At 53.9% G+C, this 24308-nt stretch overlaps 1 protein-coding gene across 1 annotated transcript in view; it reads left to right on the top strand.

The window, feature by feature from the left end:
• Positions 1-21771, top strand: part of CPLX1 (complexin 1) — a 44998-nt gene extending 23227 nt beyond the window's left edge. The window contains exons 3-5 of the mRNA XM_075992925.1: positions 12766-12941; positions 20019-20217; positions 21401-21771. Of these exons, the coding sequence (XP_075849040.1) occupies positions 12766-12941; positions 20019-20216 (374 nt within the window). The 3' untranslated portion in view covers position 20217; positions 21401-21771. The remainder of the gene's footprint in view (positions 1-12765; positions 12942-20018; positions 20218-21400) is intronic.
• Positions 21772-24308: the final 2537 nt, after the last annotated feature.

The raw sequence follows: 24308 nt of genomic DNA on the forward strand, positions 1-24308 counted from the left end.
CCTGCTCTCTGTCCTGTCTGCACAGCGCCTGCTGCGCGGGTGTTTCAAGACACAGCTCCCAGACTGTTCCATTTTGTTTTTTTTTTTCATTTATTCGTCCATCAGTTTATCCCAATGTACTAAGCCTCGTTGAGTTTAGGCCCAAGCATTGAACAATGCCAGGGACACCACTCTGCGCTGACGGGGAGCGGGCGCACAGATGGCGAAGGGGCTGCTAAGGCCCGGCGCGCCCGACTCGCGGGCTCCTGCAGCCCGAGGGGCACAGAGCTAGGTAAGACGCGGTCTCTTCTTTCGGGGAGCTCGCAGACTAGGGGGCAGCACGTGACCGTGGCGGGGCACGCGTCGCGGTGTCATGCTGGAGACCTGCACAGGTGACTGGGCACAGAGGCTGCGGCAGCCACTTCCATTGGCCAAAACGATGGAAGAGTGGGGTGCTGAGCCCAGAAAGGCTTCGTAGTGGTGACTTGAAGACGGGACCTGCAGAGAGAAGAGAAGAGACTGGCTTTGCTGGCGGGGCTGGGAGCGCCAGGCCGCACATGACCGACCAGGCGGGACCGACCAGGCGGGACCGACCAGGCGGGACCGCGGGGGACAGCCGCCAGCAGGGCGGGCTGTGGGGCTGCTCGGGAGGCAGCAGGAGAGTCAGGCTGTGACGGTCAGGTTTAAGTGTCCCGATTATTGACTCCATTGACATTTGTCTTTCCCTGCATATTAATTTTGCCATTAGCTTTACTAATTCCTCTCTCCTGCTTGCCTCGGTTCAAAAGGCTGTTTTTCTCTAGAGGTTTGAAGCAGAGTGTGTTTTGTTGTCCTTGTTTGCTGAGGAAGGGGAGCGTTTAAGGGTGTTCGAGTTTTGGGTGACCATTGGACTTTAGCTAGAGTCACCTCTGGTTCCAGCACGTGTGGCTTTAACAATGTTTTCTAGCACGTTAGTTGGGCCTGGGAGGACTTTTGATTCCTCCTAGTCGTGTATCTGTTGTCGACCCTGTTGCAGCTCGAGCCAGAGGATGCGACTTTATTTCTACTTTGAAAGACGTATTGAGATTGTCTCTGTGGCCTAACATTTGTTTTGAGAGATAGGACTCTAAGCCATTTGAAATGTATGCTTCTCTTTTCTGTTATTGTGGTAAACCGCACATAACATAAAATTTGCCGTTTTAATCATTTTAAGTGTATGGTGCAGTGGCATTAAGTACATCACAACGTTGTACAACTATCACTTCTATTTCCAGAACTTTTCCGTCATCCCACCTGAAGTTCTGTCCCTGGCAAACACCAACTCCCGTCCCCGTCCCCCCCCGGCCCCCGCCCCCGCCGTCCTGCTCTCTGTCTCCACGAATCTGGTGACCGCAGGCCCTCATCTGAGGGGATCGCACAGCGCTTATCCTTTGTGGCTGGCATATTTCACATAGCATGATGTCCTCGGGGGTCATGCGTGTTGTAGTGTGTGTCAGAATTTAATTCCCTTTTAAGGGTGAATAATATTCCATGTGTGTACACACCACATTTTGTTTATCCACGGAGCTGTCAGTGGACATTTGGGTTGTTTTCACCTTTTAGTTATTGGGAATAATGCTGCCACGGCCACGGTGCACGGACATCTGTTGGAGTCCCTGCTTTCGATCTCTTAGGTAACCCAGAAATGGAATTGCTGGATCATATGGTAATGCTACGTTTAGTTTTTGAGAAACTGCCAGACTGTTTTCCGTAGCAGCTGCACTGTCTTCCATTCCCACCATCAAGGCACAAGGGTTCCAATTTCTTCACATCTTTGCCAACACTTGTTACTTTCTGGTTTTAGTAATAGCCATTCTGATGGGTTGCGGTGGCATCTCACTGTGGGGTAGACGAACGTTCGATCCGTGTGAGCGTCCATGCGCTACTTTCTGCACGGTTTGGGTTTTGTCCCAACCTGGAGTGTGATCCTCCAATCCTTTTTCTGTCTTCAGCTAATCATAAAAACATAGGTGTATATTCATACTTTTTTTCTCCTTGCTTTCCAAAAATGAGATCTGTGAAGCACTCGTCTGCATGTGGCTTTCCCCTGGCACACCGCGCCAGCCCCTCCGTCCTTCTGGCCACCGAGGGTTCCCTGCCGTGGACACATGTGCCGTGGAGGCACCGTGGCAGTGTGGCCACATGCCTGGGGTATCACCTCACTTCAGCCATCTGCCAGGGCTGCAGCTGGAACACACGGGGTGCATGGACACGGGGGGCACATGTTCCTGCACAGAGGAACATTTGCTTTAACGGGACAGCTGTCCAGGAGCAGGCGGCTGGGTGTTGAAGGGTGGATGGACTCTATTGTGCTTCATGTCAGATTGCAGGCCGGCGTGGTGGCTCGCGCCTGTAATCCTAGCACTCTGGCAGGCCGAGGCGGGCGGATAGTTTGAGCTCAGGAGTTCGAGACCAGCCTGAGCAAGAGCGAAACCCCGTCTCTACTGAAAAAATAGAAAGAAAATAATTGGCCAACTAAAAGTATATAGAAAAAATTAGCCAGGCATAGTGGCACATGCCTGTAGTCCCAGCTACTCGGGAGGCTGAGGCAGCAGGATTGCTTGAGCCCAGGAGTTTGAGGTTGCTGTGAGCTAGGCTGATGCCACGGCACTCTAGCCCGAGCAACAGAGTGAGACTCTGTCTCAAAAAAAAAGTGTCAGATTGCTTTCCAAAACTTCGCCTTCCCACCAGAATCTCAGCACACACCTTTCTCATGCCCTCCCAGCAATAGACATCATCACATATAAAAGATCTCCAGGCTGGGTGCAGTGGCTCACGCCTGTAATCCTAGCACTCTGGGAGGCCAAGGGGGGAGGATCGTTTGAATTCAGGAGTTGGAGACCAGCCTGAGCAAGAGCGAGGCCCTGTCTCTACTAAAAAAATAGAAAAATCAGCTGGACAACTAGAAATATATAGAAAAAATTAGCCAGGCATGGGGGCGCATGCCTGTAGTCCCAGCTTCTGGGAGGCTGAGGCAGCAGGATTACTTGAGCCCAGGAGTTTGAGGTTGCTGTGAGCTAGGCTGATGCCACAGCACTCTAGCCTGGGCAACAGAGTGAGACTGTTTCTCAAAAAATAAAATAAAATAAAATAAAATATCTCCAGAGGCCAGGTGCAGTGGCTCATACCTATAATCCTAGCACTCCAGGAGGCCAAGGCAGGAGGACTGCTTGAGGCCAGGAGTTCGAGTCCAGCCTGAGCAAAATCAACCTCCATCTCTACTAAAAATAGAAAAATTAGCCAGGTGTACAGCTGGGCACACGCCTGTAGTCCCAGCAACTTCGGAGGCTGAGGAAAGAAGATCACTTGAGCCCAGCAGTTTGAAGTTGCTGTGAACTGTGATGATGCCACGACACTCTACCTGGGCAACAGAGCAGGACTCTGGGAAGAAAAAGAAAAGTCTCCAGAGCTGTCACTCTTACTACGCTGACATTTCTGGACCCCAACAAGGGGTGCCTTTTCACTCCCTTATGGCACTTGGATGGAATCTTCTCTGACATTTATTCTGGTATATAAACCTTAATTTTATCCAATCCCCCCCGAAACATTTTTTGCAGTTTAAATGGGATATGCGATCCAGGTTACATACAATTACGTGTTAATTTTGGTATAACTGACATGACATTAAGCCTGCCCACCAAGAATCTGACCTGTCTTTCCAAAGCCATAAAATGTAAATAGATGACAGTTTTTTTAATATAGTTTTTATGGATTTCTTTGTGAAATTTATTCCTAAGTAGTTCATATTTTCATAATTAACATATTGACTGCCACGTTAGAAAAAAAACATTCTTCCTTGGGGCCATGATGTTTCATTATGAAAATAGAACGGGAACTTCAAAAACAAAATGATCCTTTCTAATTTAATGAAAAATTTGCTATTTTTTATTGTTTTCTGTGGGTGACTTACATGCAACTTGAAAAACAGTTCACATGGTTCCAAAGGTGCAGAGACATGTGAGTTACATACGCTTTCCAAGGCCCTGGGCTTAAAACTAGAGTGAGCTAAATACAGCTCACGTGGCAGTTAACGTGTCCGTGTGAATGGAACATGGTCCTCCCTGTTTCTAGCTTGTCACTGAAACCAGGGGGCAAAACCTCTACTGCTTAGGTATAAGGGCTGTGTCGGCCCCTACCACTCTCTGCGACGAGTGCTGGTGGGCTGTCGCTGGAACGTCTTCAGTCTCCCGGGTGCGGGGTCCTGTCCTCAGCGAGGTCTTTCACGATGTGACACGCACGGCGGCCCTGCGTCAGTTAACGACACGCCTACCTTCTGAGAGATGTGCCATGGAGCGATTTTGTCACTGTGGCCACAGAGTGCACCTACACAGAGCTAGGTGGAGCGCCCAGCCTCCAGGTGTGGCCTGCTGCTCCCGGCCGCTGACCTGCGCGGCCGGTTCCGGTAGCCGATGCTGCGGCCAGCCTGGCGCGGCGGAATGCGCGCAGCTGGACACGTGTAAACGCAGGCGGGGCACCGTGGGACACAGACTCTAATCTCACGGGACCACCGTCACACATGCAGTGTGTCCTTCTCATCACATGGTCCTTGTGACATTCAGCAGGGCCTCCCAAACCGTGTGGACCCCCACAGCGGGCACATGTATTGTGCTCTTAGTTCCGGTGTGAGCAGAGGAACCAGCGCTGCGGCCTGTTCCACTTCTGTTGCCCTTTTCTCCTGTTAATTCTCTCTGCTTCTCTTATTTGGGGGTATTTTGGTTTCTCTCACATTTCTTAAGGTGATACTAAAGTTCCTATACTTCTCTTCTTGAAAATGAAAGGCTATAATTTTTCCTCCCAAAACAGTTTAGTCATGGACCCTAAGTTTAGACATATAATGTTTATTTTTCACTGCTTTCTAGAGTTTTCTGAAGTTTTTATTTCCCCTTCAATTGAAGGGTTAATTGGGTACATGTTTCTAAAATTTGAATTTTTATAGTTATGGGTTTCATTATGTTTCTAGTATTTCTAACTTGATTAGATTATGGACATGGAAGATGGCGTCTGACATCTCTAGTTTTTAATTTGTCAGGGCTTGAGATCAAGGTGGTTTTGCTGCAGTTTAGTTCACTCTGTGCTGCCCACGAAAGGGCACTTTCCGACGAGTTGGCACCATGGCCGTGGTTGTCATCCTCAAAGTCTGTCCTTCCTCCACCAGACCCGGGCAATCCTGACCTTCTCTGCCAGTACAGATTAGTTTGCACTTTCTTTTACATAAATGAAATAATATACTTTGTACCTGGCTTTTTTCACCCAGCATAAAGATTTTGAGGATTCTTTCATGTGGTTGGGTATATCTGCAGTTCTCTTTTTTTATTGCTAAGTTATAAAAGTGTCTCCTTCTGTGGATGTACCACATTTTATTTGTTCATTCACCCATTGATAGATATTTGAGTCGGTTCTAGTTTTTGGCTATTACAAATAAAACCGTTGTGAACATTCCTGTTCCTTTCTTTGTGTGAACTTAAGTTTTCACTTCTTTTGGGTAAATATCTAGGAGTGGAATTTCTGGATCATATGATAGGTGTATTTAATTTTCTAAAGAACTGCTGGCCAAGTATGGTGGCTCACACCTGTAATCCCAGCACTTTGGGAGGCCAAGGCGGGAGGATCACTTGAGCCCAGGAGTTTGAGGTCCACACCACTGCACTCCAGTCTGCTTGACAGAGGGAGACCCTGTCTCCATTGTTTTTTTTTATTTTATTTATTTATTTTTTTGAGACAGAGTCTCACTCTGTTGCCCGGGCTAGAGTGCCGTTGTGTTAGCCTAACTCACAGCAACCTCAAACCTCCCAAGTAGCTGGGACTACAGGTATGCACCACCATGCCCGGCTCATTTTTTCTATATACTTTTAGTTGGCCAATTAATTTCTTTCTATTTTTTCAGTAGAGACGTGGTCTCGCTCTTGCTCAGGCTGGTTTCAAACTTCTGACCTTGAGCGATTCTCCTGCCTCGGCCTTCCAGAGTGCTAGGATTACAGCCGTGAGCCACTGTGCCCGGCCTCCACTGTTACTAAAAAAGAAAAGAAACTGCTAAATTGATTTTCAAAGTGGCTATACCATTTACAGTCCCATGAGCAGTGTATGAGAGTCAGTTCCTCCAACAACACTTAGTATGGTCAGTCTTTTTAATTCTAGACATGTGAGCAGGTCCGCAGAGGTCTCTCTTTGTGATTTAAGTTTGAGTTCCCCTGTGACTGATCATGTTGATCAGCGTATCAGCTGTATTTGTAATAGCCAAGGATATCTTTTCACGTACAGGCATGTGTCACTCAACAACAGAGATATGATCTAAGAAGTGTGCCATTGGGCTACTTCGTCACTGTGCAAATGTCATAGGGTTTACTCTCACACACCTAGATGGGACAGCCTACTACACACCTGGGCTACCTGGTAGAGCCTGTTACTCCTTGGCTACACACCTGTACAGTGTGTTATGGTACTGAACGCTGCAGGCAGTTGTAAGTATTTGGGTATCTAAATATATCTGAACATAGAAAAGGTAATAATATGTTGCACTACAACCTTACAGTGGCTACGATGTCACTAGGCACTAGGAATTTTTCACTGCTGTCATAATCTTATGGGACCACCATCATATACACAGTCTGTCATTGACCAAAACAGTGACACATGACAGTATTTATTTGCCATCTGTAGCTCTTCTTTGGTAAAATGTCTGTTCAAGTGTTTTGTCCATTTTTAAAATCAAGTTGTTTGTGTTCTTGTTACTGAGTCCTAATAGTTCTTTATGCATTCTGGATACAAGACCTTTATCAAATGTATGGTTTGCAAATACATTCTCTCAGTCTGTGCCTTGCCTTTTTACTTTTTTTTTTTTTTTTTTTTTTTTTAGACAGAGTCTCACTTTGTTGCCCAGGCTACAGTGAGTGCCGTGGCGTCAGCCTAGCTCACAGCAACCTCAAACTCCTGGGCTCAAGCAATCCTCCTGCCTCAGCCTCCCTAGTAGCTGGGACTACAGGCATGCGCCACCATGCCCGGCTAATTTTTTTCTATATATATTAGTTGGCCAATTCATTTCTTTCTATTTATAGTAGAGATGGGGTCTCGCTCTTGCTCAGGCTGGTTTTGAACTCCTGACCTTGAGCAATCCGCCCGCCTCAGCCTCCCAGAGTGCTAGGTAGGATTACAGGCGTGAGCCACCACGCCCGGCCCCTTTTTACTTTTTTTAATAGTGTCTTTTGAAGTTTTTAATGTTGATGAAGTCCAAGTTATCATTTTTTTCTTTTACAATTGATGCTGTCATCTATATAAGAAATCTTTCCCTAAGCCAAAGTCACACAGAGTTTCATGTTTCTTCTGGAAGTTTTATAATTTTAGTTTTTGTATTTAGGTCTATGATTGATCATGAGTTCATGTTTATATAGGGTATGAGGTAAGAGAAGACATTTACATGTTTGTTTATTTTACACATGGATATCTAATTGATCCAGTGCCATTATGAAAGGACTGTTCTTTCCTCTGAATTTCCTTGGCAGCTTTGTCAAAAATCCATTGACCATATACGTGTGGTTCTATTTCTGGATTCCTTATTCTGTTCCATTGATCTGTGTGTCTCTTCTTTTGTTTATACCATACTGCCTTGATTATCGTAAGTAAAATCAGGCATAAGTCCTCCAGAGTTTTTCTTCTTTTGCAAAATTGTTTTATCTATTCTAGGTCTTTTCTCATATTCAGACGAATTTTAGAATCAGCTGGTAAATTTTTCTAAAAACGTCAACTTGCATTTGCTTGGGATTACATTGAATCTGTAGAGCAATCTAGGAAAACTGACACTGTAATAGTATTGAGTTCATGAATGTGGTATATCTCTATATATTAATTTAGGTTTTTTTTTTTTTTTTTGAGACAGAGTCTCGCTTTGTTGTCCAGGCTAGAGTGAGTGTCGTGGTGTCAGCCTAGCTCACAGCAACCTCAAACTCCTGAGCTCAAGCGATCCTACTGCCTAAGCCTCCTGAGTAGCTGGGACTACAGGCATGCGCCACCATGCCTGGCTAATTTTTTCTATATATATTAGTTGGCCAATTAATTTCTATTTATAGTAGAGACAGGCTCTTGGTCTTGCTCTTGCTCAGGCTGGTTTCTATTTAGGTATTTTTAAATTTCTCCCAGCTATTCTGTAGTTTTTAGTAAAGTGGTCTTAAAAAATATTGTCGTAGATTATTTTATGTTTTTGGCAATATTGTTAACAGAATTCTTTTTAAACTTCACTTTCCAATTGTTTGCTTCTAGTATATAAAAAGCCATTTGCTTGCTGTTTGTTAATTTCATATCTTATAACCTTGCTAAATTCACTTATTAGTTGTAGTCATAGTTTTGCAGATTCTTTGGGATTTTCCACACAGATGATCCTGTCGTTTGTTCATAAAGACAGTTTTACTTCTTCCTTATCAATCTTCATTCCTTTTGTTTTTCTTGTCTTAGTGCAGTCGCTGGGTCCTCTGGTAGAAAGGGAAACAGGAGCCATGAGAATGAGTATTGTTACTGAGCCTACGGGAAACGCTTCCATTTCCCCATGGACTATTATGTTAGTTACAGGGTTTGTTAAGGTTTGTTTGTGGCTGAGCACATGATAAATAGCGCTTACATTTTAAAATTCTTATTCTTGCTCAGGCTGGTCTTGAACTCCTGATCTCAAGTGATCCTCCCACCTTGGCCTCACATGATTTTATTTAAAATTTAAAAATATTATTCACTTTTTAAAAACTGACTTTAAGGCCAGGCACCGTGGCTTACACCTGTAATCTTAGCACTTTGGGAGTGCTCTGAGCAAGAGTGAGACCCTGTTTCTACTAAATAGAAAAATTAGCCAGGCATCGTGTTGCTGGCCTGTAGTCCCAAATTAGTATCTTGGAACAGAAAAAGACATTCATGGAAAAGTGGTGGCTTCCAAGTGGAGTTGCAGTAGGGTGAGGATGAGCACGACGTCCAGGCTTTGGCCTTGTTGAGTGCTGTGTCGGCTGACTCTGCATCCCGTTTCTGCACCGGCCCTGTATAGGATTTTTGTGACTCTTCTGTAAGTCTAAAGTTATTTCAAAATAAAGTTTAAAAGATTCAACTTTCACTTATGTATTATTAAAATATTTATTTAAAAAGAAATATAAGCCTGGCACAGGTGGCTCACACCTGTAATGCTAGCACTCTGGGAGCAGGAGGCTGAGACAGGAAGATCACTTGAGCCAGGAGTTTGAGGTTGCTGTGAGCTATGGTGACACCATTGCACTCCAAGCTGGGCAACTGAGTAAGATTTTATCTAAAAAAAAAAAAAAAAGGAAAGAAAAAACCCCACAATTATGTGTATGTGTAACAAATCGAATGCACCCAGTGGAAGTGCATACCCACACTATAAGCAGATACCAGGAGTAGGGCTTTGACCAGGGATGGCTACTGTACATAAGGAGTCCCCCAAAACATGCCCAGGAAGACACCGGGGTGTGGGAGCCAGTCCGGCAGAGCTCTGGGAACTGGGCTCCCTGGGGAAGAACGCAGGTGCACAGGCTCCCGAGGGCACAGGCCCAGATGGGGACACCGAGGGCCGAGCGCATGCCCTGTCCCCAGGCCTCAGCTCTGCCAGCACACGTTTCCCAGAGCCAGGTACGAGCAGGAGGAAGACCAGGGGTGGGGGCTGGGAGGCAGAGGGGATGGACAACTCTGAGGGCGGCATGCGGGCAGCAAGGGAAGGGCCCTGTTTGTCCAGGGTGTGTCTGGTAGCCCCCAGCGCGGTTGAGCCCGTCCTGGCCTCGCCTGCACCCCATACTGCAACCCCTCAGGAACGCCAGGCGCTGGCAAGGGCCGCCTCTTGCTGTGGTTGGATTTCTGCACCCCGAGGTACGGGGCCCATGCTCACCTTCCCTTGCTGCAAGTCCGCTTGGGCGCTGGAGGTTCGCCAGCCTTGTGGGCACCGACCGCACTTCTCACGGAGTGGGCACAGGGAAGGGTGTGGGAGGCCTGGGCTGTGCCCTGCCTCGTATTCCACCCCGAGTCCTGCAGCCAGAGACCTGGGGTGGGTGTGCGCCAGGGCGGGGCTGGCAGGGTGTGCCAACCTGAGCCCTCTGTGGGAGCTCCTGTGCCGTCACTGGGTGATGTCCAGCACCTTCTTCCCAGGGGCTGTGGGTGGACTGAGGACCTGCACAAACCGCAGCCCACGCACTGGAGGTGCAGAGGCTCCTATCTTGAGTGGGCCAGGCTCACCTCCATGGGGTACGGGGTGCCAGGCAGGTGGCAGGGGTCGAGGACCCCAGGCCCCACTCCCACCCTGCAGCAGCACTCAGGACTGTGGGCCGCGCCAGCCTCTACTGCTGTATTGGTGCCAGGAGAGCAAATGGCACATTGGGATTCCGTGCCAGGAACAAACTGCCTGCAGTTTCTGCTGCCGTCCTGGTGGCGCCTAATTCCCAGCTTTTGGCAGCAGTTGTGGAAGCAGTTTGTGCAGTAATGGGAGGCGCTTGGGTGCCACTGTGGCACTCTCGAGGTCATGCTGTAGGCACCCCCAGAGCAGGTCCCCTCTGACACATAGTGGCTTTGCAGCTGGCTCCCCTGGCTGGGGAGGTCACCCAGCCTCCTGGAGCTGTCCCTGACATCAGGGCTAGCTCCTCTTTAAAAGGGGTCCTTCCCGAGGCCCCTTTGGCCAAGTGGACCAGGCCGGGGCTCGAGTGGGGGCACTGACACTCAGGGCAGGGCCCAGGGCAAGCCCCCAGCAGGCACTCTGCAGCAGGGCTCACCGCTCGACACAGCCGGTGCCCAGTAAGTGCCTGCTTCAGTCCTAGGCCTGTGCGCCCCTGGAGGGGCAGGCTGGGGACTGGCCCACTGAGGCAGACAGCCCCTCCAGCCCTACCTCGAACCTTTCCTCCCAGGAGCGAGGTGAGGCTGGGAGACCAGGTCCACCCACGTCCGCTTTAAGAGGCCAGTACTTTCCAGGAGGGAGAAGGAGCTGTGGGGTCGCTCTCACTTTGGTGTGAATGAGCTTGTCCCAGCGGGGTAAGACTTGCACAAGAGCAGTGCTGGCGAGGGGTTTTGTCCTTGCCTCCCCACACACGTGCCAGAGATGCAGCACGGAGACAGAGAGTCCGGTCTGATTATCTGGGGGAACTGTTGGAATCTAGAAGCAATTCTACTCTATGACCCAGTTTCCCTTGAGTTATTGGCATAAAATCTGCTTTGCAAATTTTGCAGATGAGACTGAAAGCTGACCGCAAGGCCCTTAGTTTTCTATTAGAGTCCAGATCCGTGCCATTGGCCAAGTACCTGGCATAGGCCGGCTCTCTGTCCCCACAGTGACAAGGGCAACAAGATGGCATTGGTCCGCCACGCCCCACCACCTATGTTAAAGTTTTGGACAGCCAGAATTATCGGGGTGGGGAGGCTGACGTGTTGTAGGTGTGGCCCAGCCTGAGGGCACGCAGTTTTCAGTCCAGAACATACAACCAAAAAGCTGTTCTCACCAACAGCTGATGGCCTTCCCTCTGCCTGCAGGAGACAGCGGTCACTCTGAGAGGGCAGCAGAGGCAGCACGTGGCACAGATATCTGCAGGAAAGGGCACCTCCTAGGTTCCATATCCCAAGGACCTTTCGGTACCAGACGGGAGGGCGGTATCAGGATCGCCAGGGACATAACAATGTAGAACCAGAGCACAGACTTGCTGCAGTCAGAGAGAGGGGCTGGGGGTCACATCGGGCCACAGGGGCAAGGGGGTGCCAGCCCTGGCCACTCAGACACATTCCTGCCCATCCAGGGGCAGTCCTCAGGAGGTCTGACTTCAAGGCCAGAGCTCCGAGGCTGGGGAGGGGGATGGCAGTTGCTGGTCCCTGTCTGCCCTCCTGGGAAAAGAGTGGCTGACATGGGGCAGCCCTGTGGCTGCAGTCCCCTCACAAATGAGGCTGGTCCCAGTCCACCCGTGCAGAGGTGACAGGGATGACTGGCTTTGTTCCTGCTGGCTGTGGTTTGTGAACACAAGTTGGGGGGCCCCAGACCAGCCAGCCCCTGACACCCAGCAGCGCTGGGACTGGCCGCTCGTGGCTGAGACTGGCTGCTCTGCTCCTTGGAGCCACTGAAGGGCCAGGGCTCACCATGGTGCCTGCCATGTTCAGAGGCTGTAATTACATGTCTCTGTCCTGTGGGCCGAGTCACAGAAGGCGTTCAGGGAGGTGTTTGTGGGGCCTGTGATTCAGGAGCTCATGAGAAAAGTGGTGGCTTGCACAACGGAGAAATTAGGGCCTCAGTGCCAGCGCAGGCAGCCACCTGCAGCCCGGGCCAGAGCCACTGCCAGCCCCTGCACCAGCGCTCGTCGTGGCAGTCAGAGCTGGAGGCCTTGCCCCCTGGACAGGTGTCCGGCCCTGCTCCCCAACTATGCATCTGCATGGCCGGCTATTTCTCCCATCGCCTCTGCTGGACACAGGACCCAGAGGAGACACACACCAGCCCCCCAGGAGCTCACACAGACACACACACAGAGCCACGAGTACATTACACAAACACACCACCACAACACAGCCACACATGCATGCATGAACGCGCACAGCCACGCGTATAGACACAGCCACACATGCATGCAGACAGAGCACACGGCCCACCTCTTGCAAATCTGCACAGCTGCACCTGCACCCCTCCCACAGGAGCGCCCTTGCCTTGAGGGGATGGACAGTCAGAGCCCAGGGTGGGGGCTGAAGGGTCAGGGAGTGGCCGGGAGGCCAGCCCAGCCCTGGACACAGTGTCTGAACGCGGCTGCCTGACTTGATGCCTTTCTGTCCCAGGGGCCACCAAGGACATGGGGAAGATGCTCGGGGGTGACGAGGAGAAGGACCCAGATGCGGCCAAGAAAGAGGAGGAGCGCCAGGAGGCCCTGCGCCAGGAGGAGGAAGAGCGCAAAGCCAAGTATGCCAAGATGGAGGCCGAGCGAGAGGTCATGCGGCAGGGCATCCGAGACAAGGTGGGCACCAGGGCCGGGCACTGCAGGAGCATCGCCTGCCGGAAAGATGGCTCGGTGGGGCCCGGATGCCGCCTGGAGTGGAGGGAGTCCCCGGGGAGAGGGCAAGGCCTTCTATCAGGGTCTCAGAACACACCCTTGGAGCTTTGGGGAGGGGGTCAGATGTGGGGGAGGCAGGACAGTGGGGTGACTCCCCGGGGGGGGGTTCGCTCTGTGAGGCCTTCCTGCTCCTCATGGCAGGCTGGCCAGTCCCCATGGCATCTCTGGGCCTCGGACTCCAAGGGGAGTCCTTGCAGGAAGAGGTGGGGCCAGGCCGCCCAGGCCACAACCACCTGGCCAGAAGACGCTTCTGAGGCTTGTGGGGACACCCCTCAGGGAGGGGCCCATACCTCCTGGGATGCACAAGGCCGGGGCACCCAGCTGGCCGCGGCAGCGCCCACTTCCCTCAGGAGTGGGGCAGCCAGAGAGCACCATGCCCGTCAGACGAGGACACCAAGGCCCGGAGCAAGAGCCCAGTGCGAGGCTGAGTTTGCAGCCGGGCCCAGGCGCCAAGCACAGTGACAAATCTGTCCTTCAGCGGCCAGGTAGAGGCTGGGGAGGCAGTCAGGGCAGCTGCTTCGGCCTGGTCCATGGGCGCCCTCAGTGGGCCAGCTGGCTGGGCCTGGCAGGAGACAGGACCTTGGGTGGGTGAGGGCAGGACCGTGGGCAGATGGAGGTGCGGCCGGGGTTCTGGTGCGTGGCTCTGAGGGTGGGGCCGCAGCGGGTCTGGTGGGGGGAGTGGTGTCCCCAAGGGGGTCGCTGGACCTGGACTGCTGAGGTGCCCTGGGTGCAGGGTGGGAAGGCTCAGACCCCGGGGTCCTCCGTGCTGCTGGTGGCACCCTGAGCAGAAAGAGAAGCTGTTTCCATTTGTCAGCTGAGCAGGGAGGGCTGGCTCTGGTGGGCCTCAAGGGGACCTCCCAGGGTGGACAGAGGGCAGTGCTGGGGAGGGCAGTGGGCCACACAGGTGGGGCTCACCCAGCTCTTTGAGCCTACAAAGGCCTGTGTAGCGGTGCCCCTCCCCCCACCTCTCCCCCATGCACCACGGAGGGTAGAGTGCCCAGGATGGGGGCCGTGCACCCCAGCGCCACGCCAGGGGCCACTGGATGCATCCCCTGGGGGTGCTGCAGAAAGCTCCTCTGACTCTGCTGTGGCAGCAGCTCACGGCCTCCCCACTCCCCAAGCAGACCCCACCCTGCCTCAGTGCGAGCCCAGGCTCAGGGCAGTGGGGAAGTTGGGAAAACGCCCCATTGGCCAGACCACAGCAGAGCAGCCAGGCTTCATGTAGGCTGTGCCCAGAGACGCAGGTGTCCGGAACAAGGGCTGGGACGGGAGCAGAAGGGAGAGTGGGGGTCAGAGGACAGAGACAGGGAGAGGCAGAGAGAGACAGAGATAGGGAGAGACAGAAAGACAGAGATAAGGAGAGACAGAGATACAGAGAGAGAGAGATAGGGAGAGAAAGAAACTGAGACAGAGAGACAGAGGGAGCTAGAGACAGAGAGACAAAGAGACAGAGACAGGGAGAGGCAGAGATAGGCAGAGACCCAGATAGCAACAGAGGCAGAGAGACAGGGAGCAGCGAGAAAGAACGAGCTGAGAGCCAAGCCCCCCAAGCAGAGCTGAGGGGAGACACTGACAGGCATGGGCTGGGAGCTTGCTTAGGCTGGGAAGCCATGTGTGTCCGCCTGTCTGTGTCACAGTGAGAAGGCAGACCTGGCCACCTGAGGGGCTTAGGGCTGTCCCAGGCCCACCTTATTCTGTGAGGTCCCCAGAATCAGGATGGGGCAGGCACAGAGTGCTCCTGGCCAGGTCCCAAGGGCTGTGGGGATAGGGTAGCAGAGGTCAGACACTGGGTGGCTCGGCCTACATGTGGCACTTGGCCCCTCACAGGGAATGGGCCACACCTGGGGGAGGTGGAGGATTGACACCCTCACCAGGGGGCCAGAGCAGAGAGCGAGATGATTGTGGGCCCACAGGGCACCCCGGGTGGGTTCAGGACAGGTCTCGGGGCAGCACCTCCGCAGCTGCTGTATGGGGGTCCAGAGCTGGAGGCTGGTGGGAGGCTCTTGGGTGCAGGTTTGGAGGCCACCGGCTCTTCTGTCCAGGTGGCCCAGCCCACCTCCATCCTGCCCAGGCCGGGAGGCCGCACCCACCTGCTGCCTGCCTGCCCTCAGCCTTCCAGAAAGTCCAAAGAAAGGCCCCTGAAACTCACCTTCACTACTGTTTTCTCTTATTTTCCTGGAAATTGTGAAGAAATTCATATTCCCAGCAAATTCAACAAACCTTTAGCAGTCTGGATATGGGGAAGAGAAATAGGGAAATATCAAGGTTAAACCTCAAGATAGGACTCTCTAGGCTGGGTGTAGTGGCTCACACCTGTAATCCTAGCACTCTTGGGGGAGTGAGATTGCTTGAGGTCAGGAGTTCAAGACCAGCCTGAGCAAAAGTGAGACCCCATCTCTACTATTAATAAAAATAGAAAAATTAGCTGGGCACAGTGGCATGTGCCTGTAGTCCCAGCTACTCAGGAGGCTGAGGTGGGAGGATCACTTGAACCCAGGAGTTTGAGGTTGCAGTGAGATGACGCCACTGCATTCTAGCCTGGGCAATACAGTGAGACCTTGTCTCAAAAAGAAAGCTATTTCTAAAAATCGGATGCAGCCCAGATGAGGAGGGTAGCTATTGGGGTTACGCCAGGATTCCGAAGGGATCCAAGCCCCAGGAATACCAACACCTACAGGGGGAGGGGCTGGGCCCTGCTGTCCTGGCACCAGCCTGTCTCTCTGGATTTGGTCTGGGCCCAGCAGGGTGTGAGAGCTCACAAAGACTTGAGGCCTCACACCTGTTCATAAGAACAGCTTTCTTGGGATGCTCACCCACCCCACAGGTCCTGGAAGTAGCAGCCTCCCTGCATTGAAGGCCCGGTTGTACCCGACACCCCAGACCCCATGTCCACACCAGTTCTGCAGGGCCCTCTGCCACTCAGGCCTTTGCTGGTGGTACCCCAACCCCGCCGCCTTCCCTGTTCCCCACAGGTGGAAACCCTGCCCTCAGGTGTGGTGCCTGGTGGTCCCGCTGGCCGGGCTTCCTCCAGCTCTCTGACTGTGTATGCCCCCAAGGTGTGTTGGGGGCTGGTCAGAGCAGGGGGGCCCAGTGTCAATGGAAGAAACCAAACTCTGTGAAATAATTTTAAAGAGATTTATTCTGAGCAAAATTTGAGGACCATGACCCAGAGCCATGCCCAAGAAGCCTTGAGCAAGTGGACTCACAGTGGCTGGGTTATAGTTTGGTTTTATACATTTCAGGGAGACGGGGGTTACAGGTAAAGTCATAAATCAATATGTGGGAGGCACACACTGGATTGGCCTAAAAGGGTGGGCCATCTTGAATGGGGGGCTTACAGGTTACAGAAGGGTTTAAATATTCTTTGACTTGTAATTGGTTAAAGACAGGAAGCTTTTTCTAAAGGCTTGGAATGTTTTAAGATTAAGGAGGTCTGTTAATCAGAGAAGATATATATTTGTTGTGTAAATTGAGGACCTGCAGGTTTGTCTTGCATACCCTTAGGCCTGTTAGTGCGTTAAAAAGGATGTCCCCAAGAAGGGAGGGGACATGATGAGGCATGTCTGACCTCCCTCCTCTTGGCAGGCAATTTAGTTTTAAGATATTCTTTTGGCCAATAGGGGTCCATTCAGTCAGCCAGTGGGCGGGGGGTGAGCCTTAAGATTTTATTTTAGTTCACACCAGTCACTCTATCCAAGGTTTCTCTGCAGATGGGGACCAAAGGGCTGGGCCTGGGTGATCTGTCCTCTGGAGTGCCAGGCTCCCCAGGCAGCCTACAGCCTGGGACTTTTCATCTCGGGGGGTACCGTTTCCAGAGGAGCACCTTGCACCTGCCTCCCAGCATGAGGCCATCTGGGTACAGCCAGGCCAGAAGGGGAGACTGGCCCCTGTGCGCGGTTTGCACCCCCAGCCTGTCTGGGTGTGCACCGCCGGATTTGCATGTGCTTCCAGCCACCCTCGTTTGGCAGCTGAGCCAGAACCTTCAGTCTGGGGCCCAGGCAAGAAGCTGGCAGGTCTGAGCCCCACCTGGCTCACCCCCTAACCCCCATCCTGGGCTTGCTTTAGGCCAGATCCCAGTGTGCACCGCTGGTAACAGGTGTTGATGAGCTGCTGACAGCTGACTGCTAGTTGTCTGGTCACATTATTGGTTCTCAGTACTGTTTAGCACCCGTTGCTGTGTTTTCTCAACAGCACAGTGTTTTCAGGATTTAGTGTCTCCTCCTATATGTCAGGTCCACCCTGAGCTCCCCTCCAAGTGGCCAGCACCAAGGGTGTGGTTTCTAGTGGTCCTGTCTTGGGGCATTGTTCCTGCAGGGCCGCTGCCCAGCACAACAAATGGTGGCCAGCTGCCCCGGTGCGGTGGGCCGTTGGTCTCTGGAGCTCAGAACCTCCGAATCAGGTCTCAGGCAGACCACATGGAAGCCACCCAGGTCAGGAGCCCTGAGCCCCGGACAGAGTAACCCTAACCCTCAGGTCTAGCCCAGAGTAGCCTCAGCCTCAGAATGATCTTGAACCTCAGAGGAGTGACTGGCACTTCTGGCCAAGCTCAGAAGGACCCATGAATCGGTGGCAGGGCCTGAGGTCTCTTGCTAGACCCTCACCTTCCTGAGGCCGCTTCCCCAGTCAAGGAGGTCTCTTTGCTCAACCACACACCGCATGCTCTTGCAGTGACAAGCACGTTGCTGAGCACCTCTGCTGTGAGTGTACACCTCGGGAGCACGGCCTCCTGGGTCAGGCCCGCAGTCCTCACCACAGCACACGTGTTGCTGCCGTGTGGACAGATGCCCTCCCGCTGTAGATCCCGTGCTGGCTGGAGGAAGCTTTCTCTGGCCTGCCCCATTTCCTGGTGGCATCTCTCTCACCAGCCCATGCACCGCCCACAGGACACAGAGTACATGCTCCTCCCTCCCCTTCCATGCCTGGGGCTGCTGCCTGTCCCAGTGAGGCTGTCCCAGGAGGGACACCATCATCATGGCCCAGGACAAGGACCTGGCTCTTCTTGCTGGTGGGGCACCCCCTGGGGACAGTGCCCAGGGGGTGCCTGGTCCTCTCTTCCTGCTGATGTGTGAGTGCTCTGGCTCTGTGCTAACAGGGCCCTCTGAGTGACATGCCCACCCCTGCCCAGATGTTCCTGCCATCTCCCCCATTCCCCGTGCAGAGGGCACTGAGGCAAGCCCATGAATGGCCTCTTGCCAGTGCCCCCAGGCACTCTGGTCACAGGTGGGCTGGGAGCATAGTGGCTGAAAGTACCTTTGCCTCCCCCATACCTGAAGCCACCACAGCCCCAGGGCAGGGGACAGCTGCTGAGGCTACCCTGAGGGGTGGGGGCTAACAGGTAGCTCCCATCTGGAGGGGGGTCTCCTTGGAGACCTAGGTTAGGCACCAGGCGCAGGAGCAGAGCCAACCCCTTCCCTTGGGAGGGGCTGGTGAGGAGAAAAGAAATAAGCCAGAAATGGGGGATGGGCGGGGGAGGGGTGTGCTCTTCCGTAGGACTTTGAAGTCCTTGATCTCACACATTGCTGGCATGCTCTCCTAGATGCTCCCCACTCAATGCCCCTGCCAGTGCCCCACCTCTGCTCTGCTGCCACCCTAAATCTGCAGCCCAGAACCTTGGACCGGGCGGGGGGGGGGCCCTCTACCCCTAGATGCACCAGCCCCCAGCCCAGCCCCACCCTGTTCCCACCAGCCCCAAGGCAGCAGGTTGTTTGTTAGCAGAAAAAAAATTAAACTCTAAAATAATCTAAAGAGATTTATTTTGAGCTGAATGTGTGTGACCAACTGACCAGACCAAATGGCCTCAAGAGGTCCTGTGTCCCAGGCGGCCACATTACAGATTGGTTTTACACATTCACAGAGACAAGAATAAATCAATACATGGAAGTTGTATGTTGGTTTGGTCCCAAAAGGCAGGACATATTAAAGGGGAGGGGACTAACAGGTTATAGATGGGCTTAAAGATTCTTTGATTTGTAATTGGTTAAAGAAATGAAGCTTTGTCCAAAGGCTCCCATTATTTTAAGATAATCAGAGACAAGCCACTGGGCATTTACTGGGACTCAAGTGATCTGTTAAGTAAACTGAGAACCTGCAGATGTGCCCTTTCTCTCGCTTGGACTTAGGCCCTGTTCATGGTACTATTACAAAGAGTAACTCCAAAAGGGAGGGCGTGACACCACTCTAGTCTAATCCATTTCCACACCACCTTCTCTTCTGTGTCTGGGTGTCCCTTTCTGTTTCAGACAAGGACGCTCTCCTGGATTGAGGCCCTTCAAATCCAGGATGACCTCATCTCCATCCTTATCTTAATTAACATCCAGGAAGATCTAGGGAGCCTGTGGCCTTGGGGCTACATGTGGCCTTCTGGATCCTTGAATGTGGCCTTTTGACGAAATCCAAATTTTACAGAACAAATCCCGAGAAGGTCCCAAAGTCCATCTCTGTTAAGTTTGGATTTGGTCAAGGGGCTACACTAGGGGATCTGGATGGCCACATGTGGCCGTGAGGCTGCAGATTCCCCACCCCTGGAGTTGAAGCGTAGCCTGCCAGGGACTGGGGCAGGGCGGCATCCAGGGACCATGGGCCAGGAACCAGGGAGCTGGGCAGGAGAGTCTGCCACCAACATCTGGGCTCTTGCCATCAATGCCCCTTCTTGCCCCAGGGACAGGCGTCCTGGAAGGCAGGACCACAGCCAGGGGCAGGGGGAGCCCAGGGTGGGGTCGCAGCACTGACTACCCCCAGGAAGATGCGAGCCCCCCCTCCCACTTTCCCCCATCAAGACGCATGGTCAGTGGGCTCTCACACGCCCCCCCATTCTCCGTGGGGTCTCACACCCCCCAGGCCCTCTCCAGGGTGGGGTCCCTTCTTCCCAATTCCTGGGGGCCGGATTCCTGGGGGCCGTCGGTGCTGTCGCGCCTCTCGGGCTGGCGGTGCCTCTCCGGAGCCCTGGGGAGTGCGCGCCCCCACCCCGCCCTCTCCCCGCAGTACGGCATCAAGAAGAAGGAGGAGCGCGAGGCGGAGGCCCAGGCCGCCATGGAGGCCAACGCGGAGGGCAGCCTGACGCGGCCCAAGAAGGCCATCCCCCCGGGCTGCGGGGACGAGCCGGAGGAGGAGGATGAGAGCATCCTGGACACGGTGATCAAGTACCTGCCCGGGCCGCTGCAGGACATATTCAAGAAGTAACGCGCGGCGCCGCAGCCGCGGGACCCCGGAGCCCCCGTCCCCGCCCGCCCGCCCCCTGAGACCCTCCGCGGAGACCCCGAAGGGATGTCGGGAGCCCATTGCAGCCCCCACGCCGATATAAGCCATAGCCCTAGGTCTGTCCTTCCCGCGCCCCCCACGCCTCGGGAGCCTCCGCCCACTTCTCCAGCACCACCACCCCCCACCGGCCCGGGGCGCCCGACCCCCGGACCCCTGCAGCCGCCGCGGCCCGGGATCGGCCCAGTGCTCCTCTGCCCGCGGGGCTTGGGGCCCCCACGCCTGGGACGCCCCTTACTGCTCTGACCGTTCACCGCCCGCGCGCCCGGAGCCGCCCCGCGTCGGGCGCCCAGTGGGCCGGCCCAACTTAGGAGCACAGCCATAGGGGCGGGGGGTGGGCTGCGGCGCGCAGCGGGAGCCCGGCCCCCCGCCCCCACCCTCTGTCCCGTGCCCGCCCCGCACCCTGCACCCCCACCCTCTGTCCCGTGCCCGGCCCCGTCAGCTTGTCGTCACCCTCCTCCGCGCTGGCACCCCGGTTGCTGATGGAGCTTCTCGGCGTCTTCCGGTCCTCACGGCCCACCTCCATCGGCACCCCTCACACTCTTGGTCCACCTCTGCCTCCTCCCCTCACTCCTCTGGAAGGTGTTGCTTCTTAGGACGCCGGAGCCGCGTTCTCTGGACCAGGGGCAGAGCGTGGGGCTGGGGAGCTCAGGGGGCGTCCGGGACGGGCGGAGAGGTCCCCTCTTCCCCACCGGGGAGGCTGCCCTCACCTCTGAGCGCCCACGCTTTCGGCAGGAGCTGGAGAGGCCTGAGAAACCAGGGCCCTCGGGGTGCGTGCGGTGGTCTGGAGGCCTGCGGGGCTCGGGGCCCGCCCGGGCCGCCCCGCGCCCTCCCCGCAGGCTCTTTGGTGTCTGAGGCTCGCAGGCCCTCGGCTGGCCCCCGAGTGTCCCGGCGCAGAGTCCCGCAGAAGCCCGCGAGCGCCCCCACCCCTCGCGCCCTCCTCCTCTGTCCGTGTTAATTTGCATCACAATATGTTGAATCTCAGGTAAATGAGGTCTTCTGTTTTTGATGAGTTTTGTCCTGACGGAAAGGCCCCCGCCTGGTTCCCGGCCCTTTCTGTCCACATGGAAAACGCACTCAGTGTCCGCGCGTTGCGGGCCAGGGGCGCGGCTCGGCATCGACCCTCACAACCTTACATAGCTGTAGAGAAGCCATAACACCAGACTGCAATACTGACCACCGACGCCCGCCCTGCGCCCGCTCGCCCTGCGCCCGCTCCCACTCCTCCGGGTCCGCGTCTTTTTTAAATGCCTGTTTTCACACTTTAAAAAGCCAGCTCGCAGACAGGGCGTCCTCTCGCAGAAACCGCCATCCCGTTCCCAGCCTTGGGGCGCCCGGGGCCGCCGAGCTTAGCTAGACCGTGGATGTTGTCTGTCCGTCCGTCCCTGCGCCCTCCTGCATGTCGGGGGCCCTCGCGTGTGTTCTCTCTGGATGGAATCACAGCCAATAAACACTACAGTGATTTCACACCGCGTGGCTCTTCCATCCGCAGTTCCGTTCTGCCAGGGTGGCCCTCAGAGATGTGCGCCCTGCCCGCCTGCGGGTGGAACGGCCTGCCCTGCCTGGCAGGAAGCACCTTGCCCTCTCACTGGAACCCCCCAGGCTCTCTCCCCTCTCCTGACCCAGGTTCTCCCCTCTCACCCATTCTCCCCAGGCATCCCTAGCCTGAGTAGTCTCCATTTAAATGCAGACCTGCCCCTTCAGGGCTCCAGGCCCCTACCCCTGCCCCCAGACCCCAGTTTTAGCCTTTCCATCCCCCCAACTCTACCAGGCCCTGGGGACCCAGCCCATTTCACACTGCTGCCCTAGCTCAGGTGTCCCCAGGCATTCTTATCCTGGGGGCCATCCTCCTGTGCCCCCACTGCAGCTGTGTTCCACACCCTGCAGGGAATGCTGCCCATCTAGGCTGAGGCCAGAGGAGCTGCTGGTTGGACTTGCTGGCTTCCTGGCCTGGGACCGGACCTCCCATTCTGACCCCAGCCCAGAGGACAGCCCTCTGCCTCCCTTCTGGGGGTCCTCCATGTCCTTCCCACTCCAGTCGACCCAAGATGCTCAGCCACACCCCTAGGTGCTGTGGGGTCTTACAGTGTGGGGGAGAGATTGGGCTCAACTCCCAACAGAATGGGCAAGTGCGAACGTGTAGCCCAGGAGCAGGGTGGGTGTCGGGTTGGAAAATTACTAAGAGGACACTTCAGGGTCAGGGAGGTTCTAGCTTAAGACGGGCCAGAGTCCCAGATGTCACCTGGTCAGATATGGAAGGTGATCAGATACCCAGGATAGGGGCAGTTCTTATTAAACTAACTAAGCAGGGCTCTTTGCTAAAACTGGATTTTACAAGGAAGTACACAAATGGACCTAGCAGAAGATTCAAAAGCCTGACTACAGTTTGACCAAGTGAAGAATCGTTGTCAGGGCCCCCTCCGGGGAAGTGGCCTATCTGGGTCTCCTGTGACCCAACATTGATGGCTGGGAATGCACAGCAGAGCTTCCAGCAAAACCTGCCAGGCCTCAGTGGGCGGAAAGGCCACATGTGTCCTGCCTGCATGCGGGGGCCCTCCAGAACCCTCCTGAACGCCAGGTGGGGCCAGCAGGGAGAGTGCTGTCTCCCAAGGACATGGAGGAGTGTCTCCTGTTCCCCTTGTCAACGGAAAAGAACCCAAACTCTGTAAAATAAAGATGTTTGTTCTGAGCTAAGTATGTGTGACCATGGGCCGGAGAGCCACACGCAAGAAGCCTTAAGCAAGTGGTCTCACTGTGGTTGGGTTACAGTTTGATTTTATACATTTCAGGGAGACAGAAATTACAGGGAAAGCTATAAATCAATACATGGAAGGTATACATTGGTTTGGCCTGAAAAGGCGTGACATCTAGAAGCAGGGCATTAAAGATTATAGGTGGGTTTAAAGATTCTTTGATTTATAATTGGTTAAAGAAATAAAACTTTGTCTAAAAGCTTGGAATGTTTTATTAATAACTTAAGGATGCCTGTTAATTAGAGATAAGCCACCAGACATTTACACAAACACAAGTGATCTGTTGAGTAAATTGAAGGCTTGCCAGTATGGTTTAAGCTTTGTCCTGCATAGCCTTAGGCCTGTTAATGAGTTACAGAGGACCTTGCCAAGAAGGAAGAGGCATGACCAGGTGTATCTGACCTCCCTTCTCATGGCCAGTGACTCAACTTTAGGGTTTTCTGGGATCCTCTTGGCCAAGAGGGGGGTCAATTCAGTCAGCTGTGGGGCTTAAGATTTTATTCTTTTATTCTGTCACTGAGGCTAGAGTGCATAGCTCACTGCAACCTTAAACCCCTGGGCTCAAGCAAGCCTCCTGCCTCAGCATCCCGAGTAGCTGGGACTACAGGCATGCGCCATCATACTTGGCTAATTTTTCTATTTTTTATAGAGACGGGGGTCTCAATATGTTGCTCAGGCTGGTCTCAAACTCTTGGCCTCAAGCAATCCTCCTGCCTTGGACTCCCAGAGTGCTAGGATTACAGGCGTGAGCCACGGTGTCCAGCCAAGATTTTATTTTAGTTCACACTTGGAGCTGCAACTCAGTCTTTGCAGCCATTTGTGCAGTTTTGGCCGCTGCATGCTGCCCCTAGCATGGCTGCTCTTAGAAGGGCTCCCCAAAGTCCACCCACTGCTCAGCCTTCATTCTTCCCCCACCCACCACCCCAACCACATAGCCCTCTGGATCCCTGTCAGCCCTGAGGGGGAACCTGGCAGTGCTAGGTCATGACCCAGACAGCCTTTCCTCAGAAACTTGGCCAGCCCTTCCTCCAGCAACTGATGGGGCAGACCTGAGCCCACCCTGGACCCATCCCTCACCCTCAGGTGATGGGGTGTGAGGCCTCCAAAGAGACATACCATTCACTTGATGTTTACTGAGCCCCTACTATACATACACACACACACACACACACACACACCCACACACACACACACGGCACTCTGTTCTAGGCACCGAGGATAATTGAGGTCCCTACCCTGGAACTGATTTTTCTAGTGATGGGAA

Source organism: Microcebus murinus, chromosome 16 (genome assembly GCF_040939455.1).
Source record: "Microcebus murinus isolate Inina chromosome 16, M.murinus_Inina_mat1.0, whole genome shotgun sequence".
Classification (NCBI taxonomy): domain Eukaryota; kingdom Metazoa; phylum Chordata; class Mammalia; order Primates; family Cheirogaleidae; genus Microcebus; species Microcebus murinus.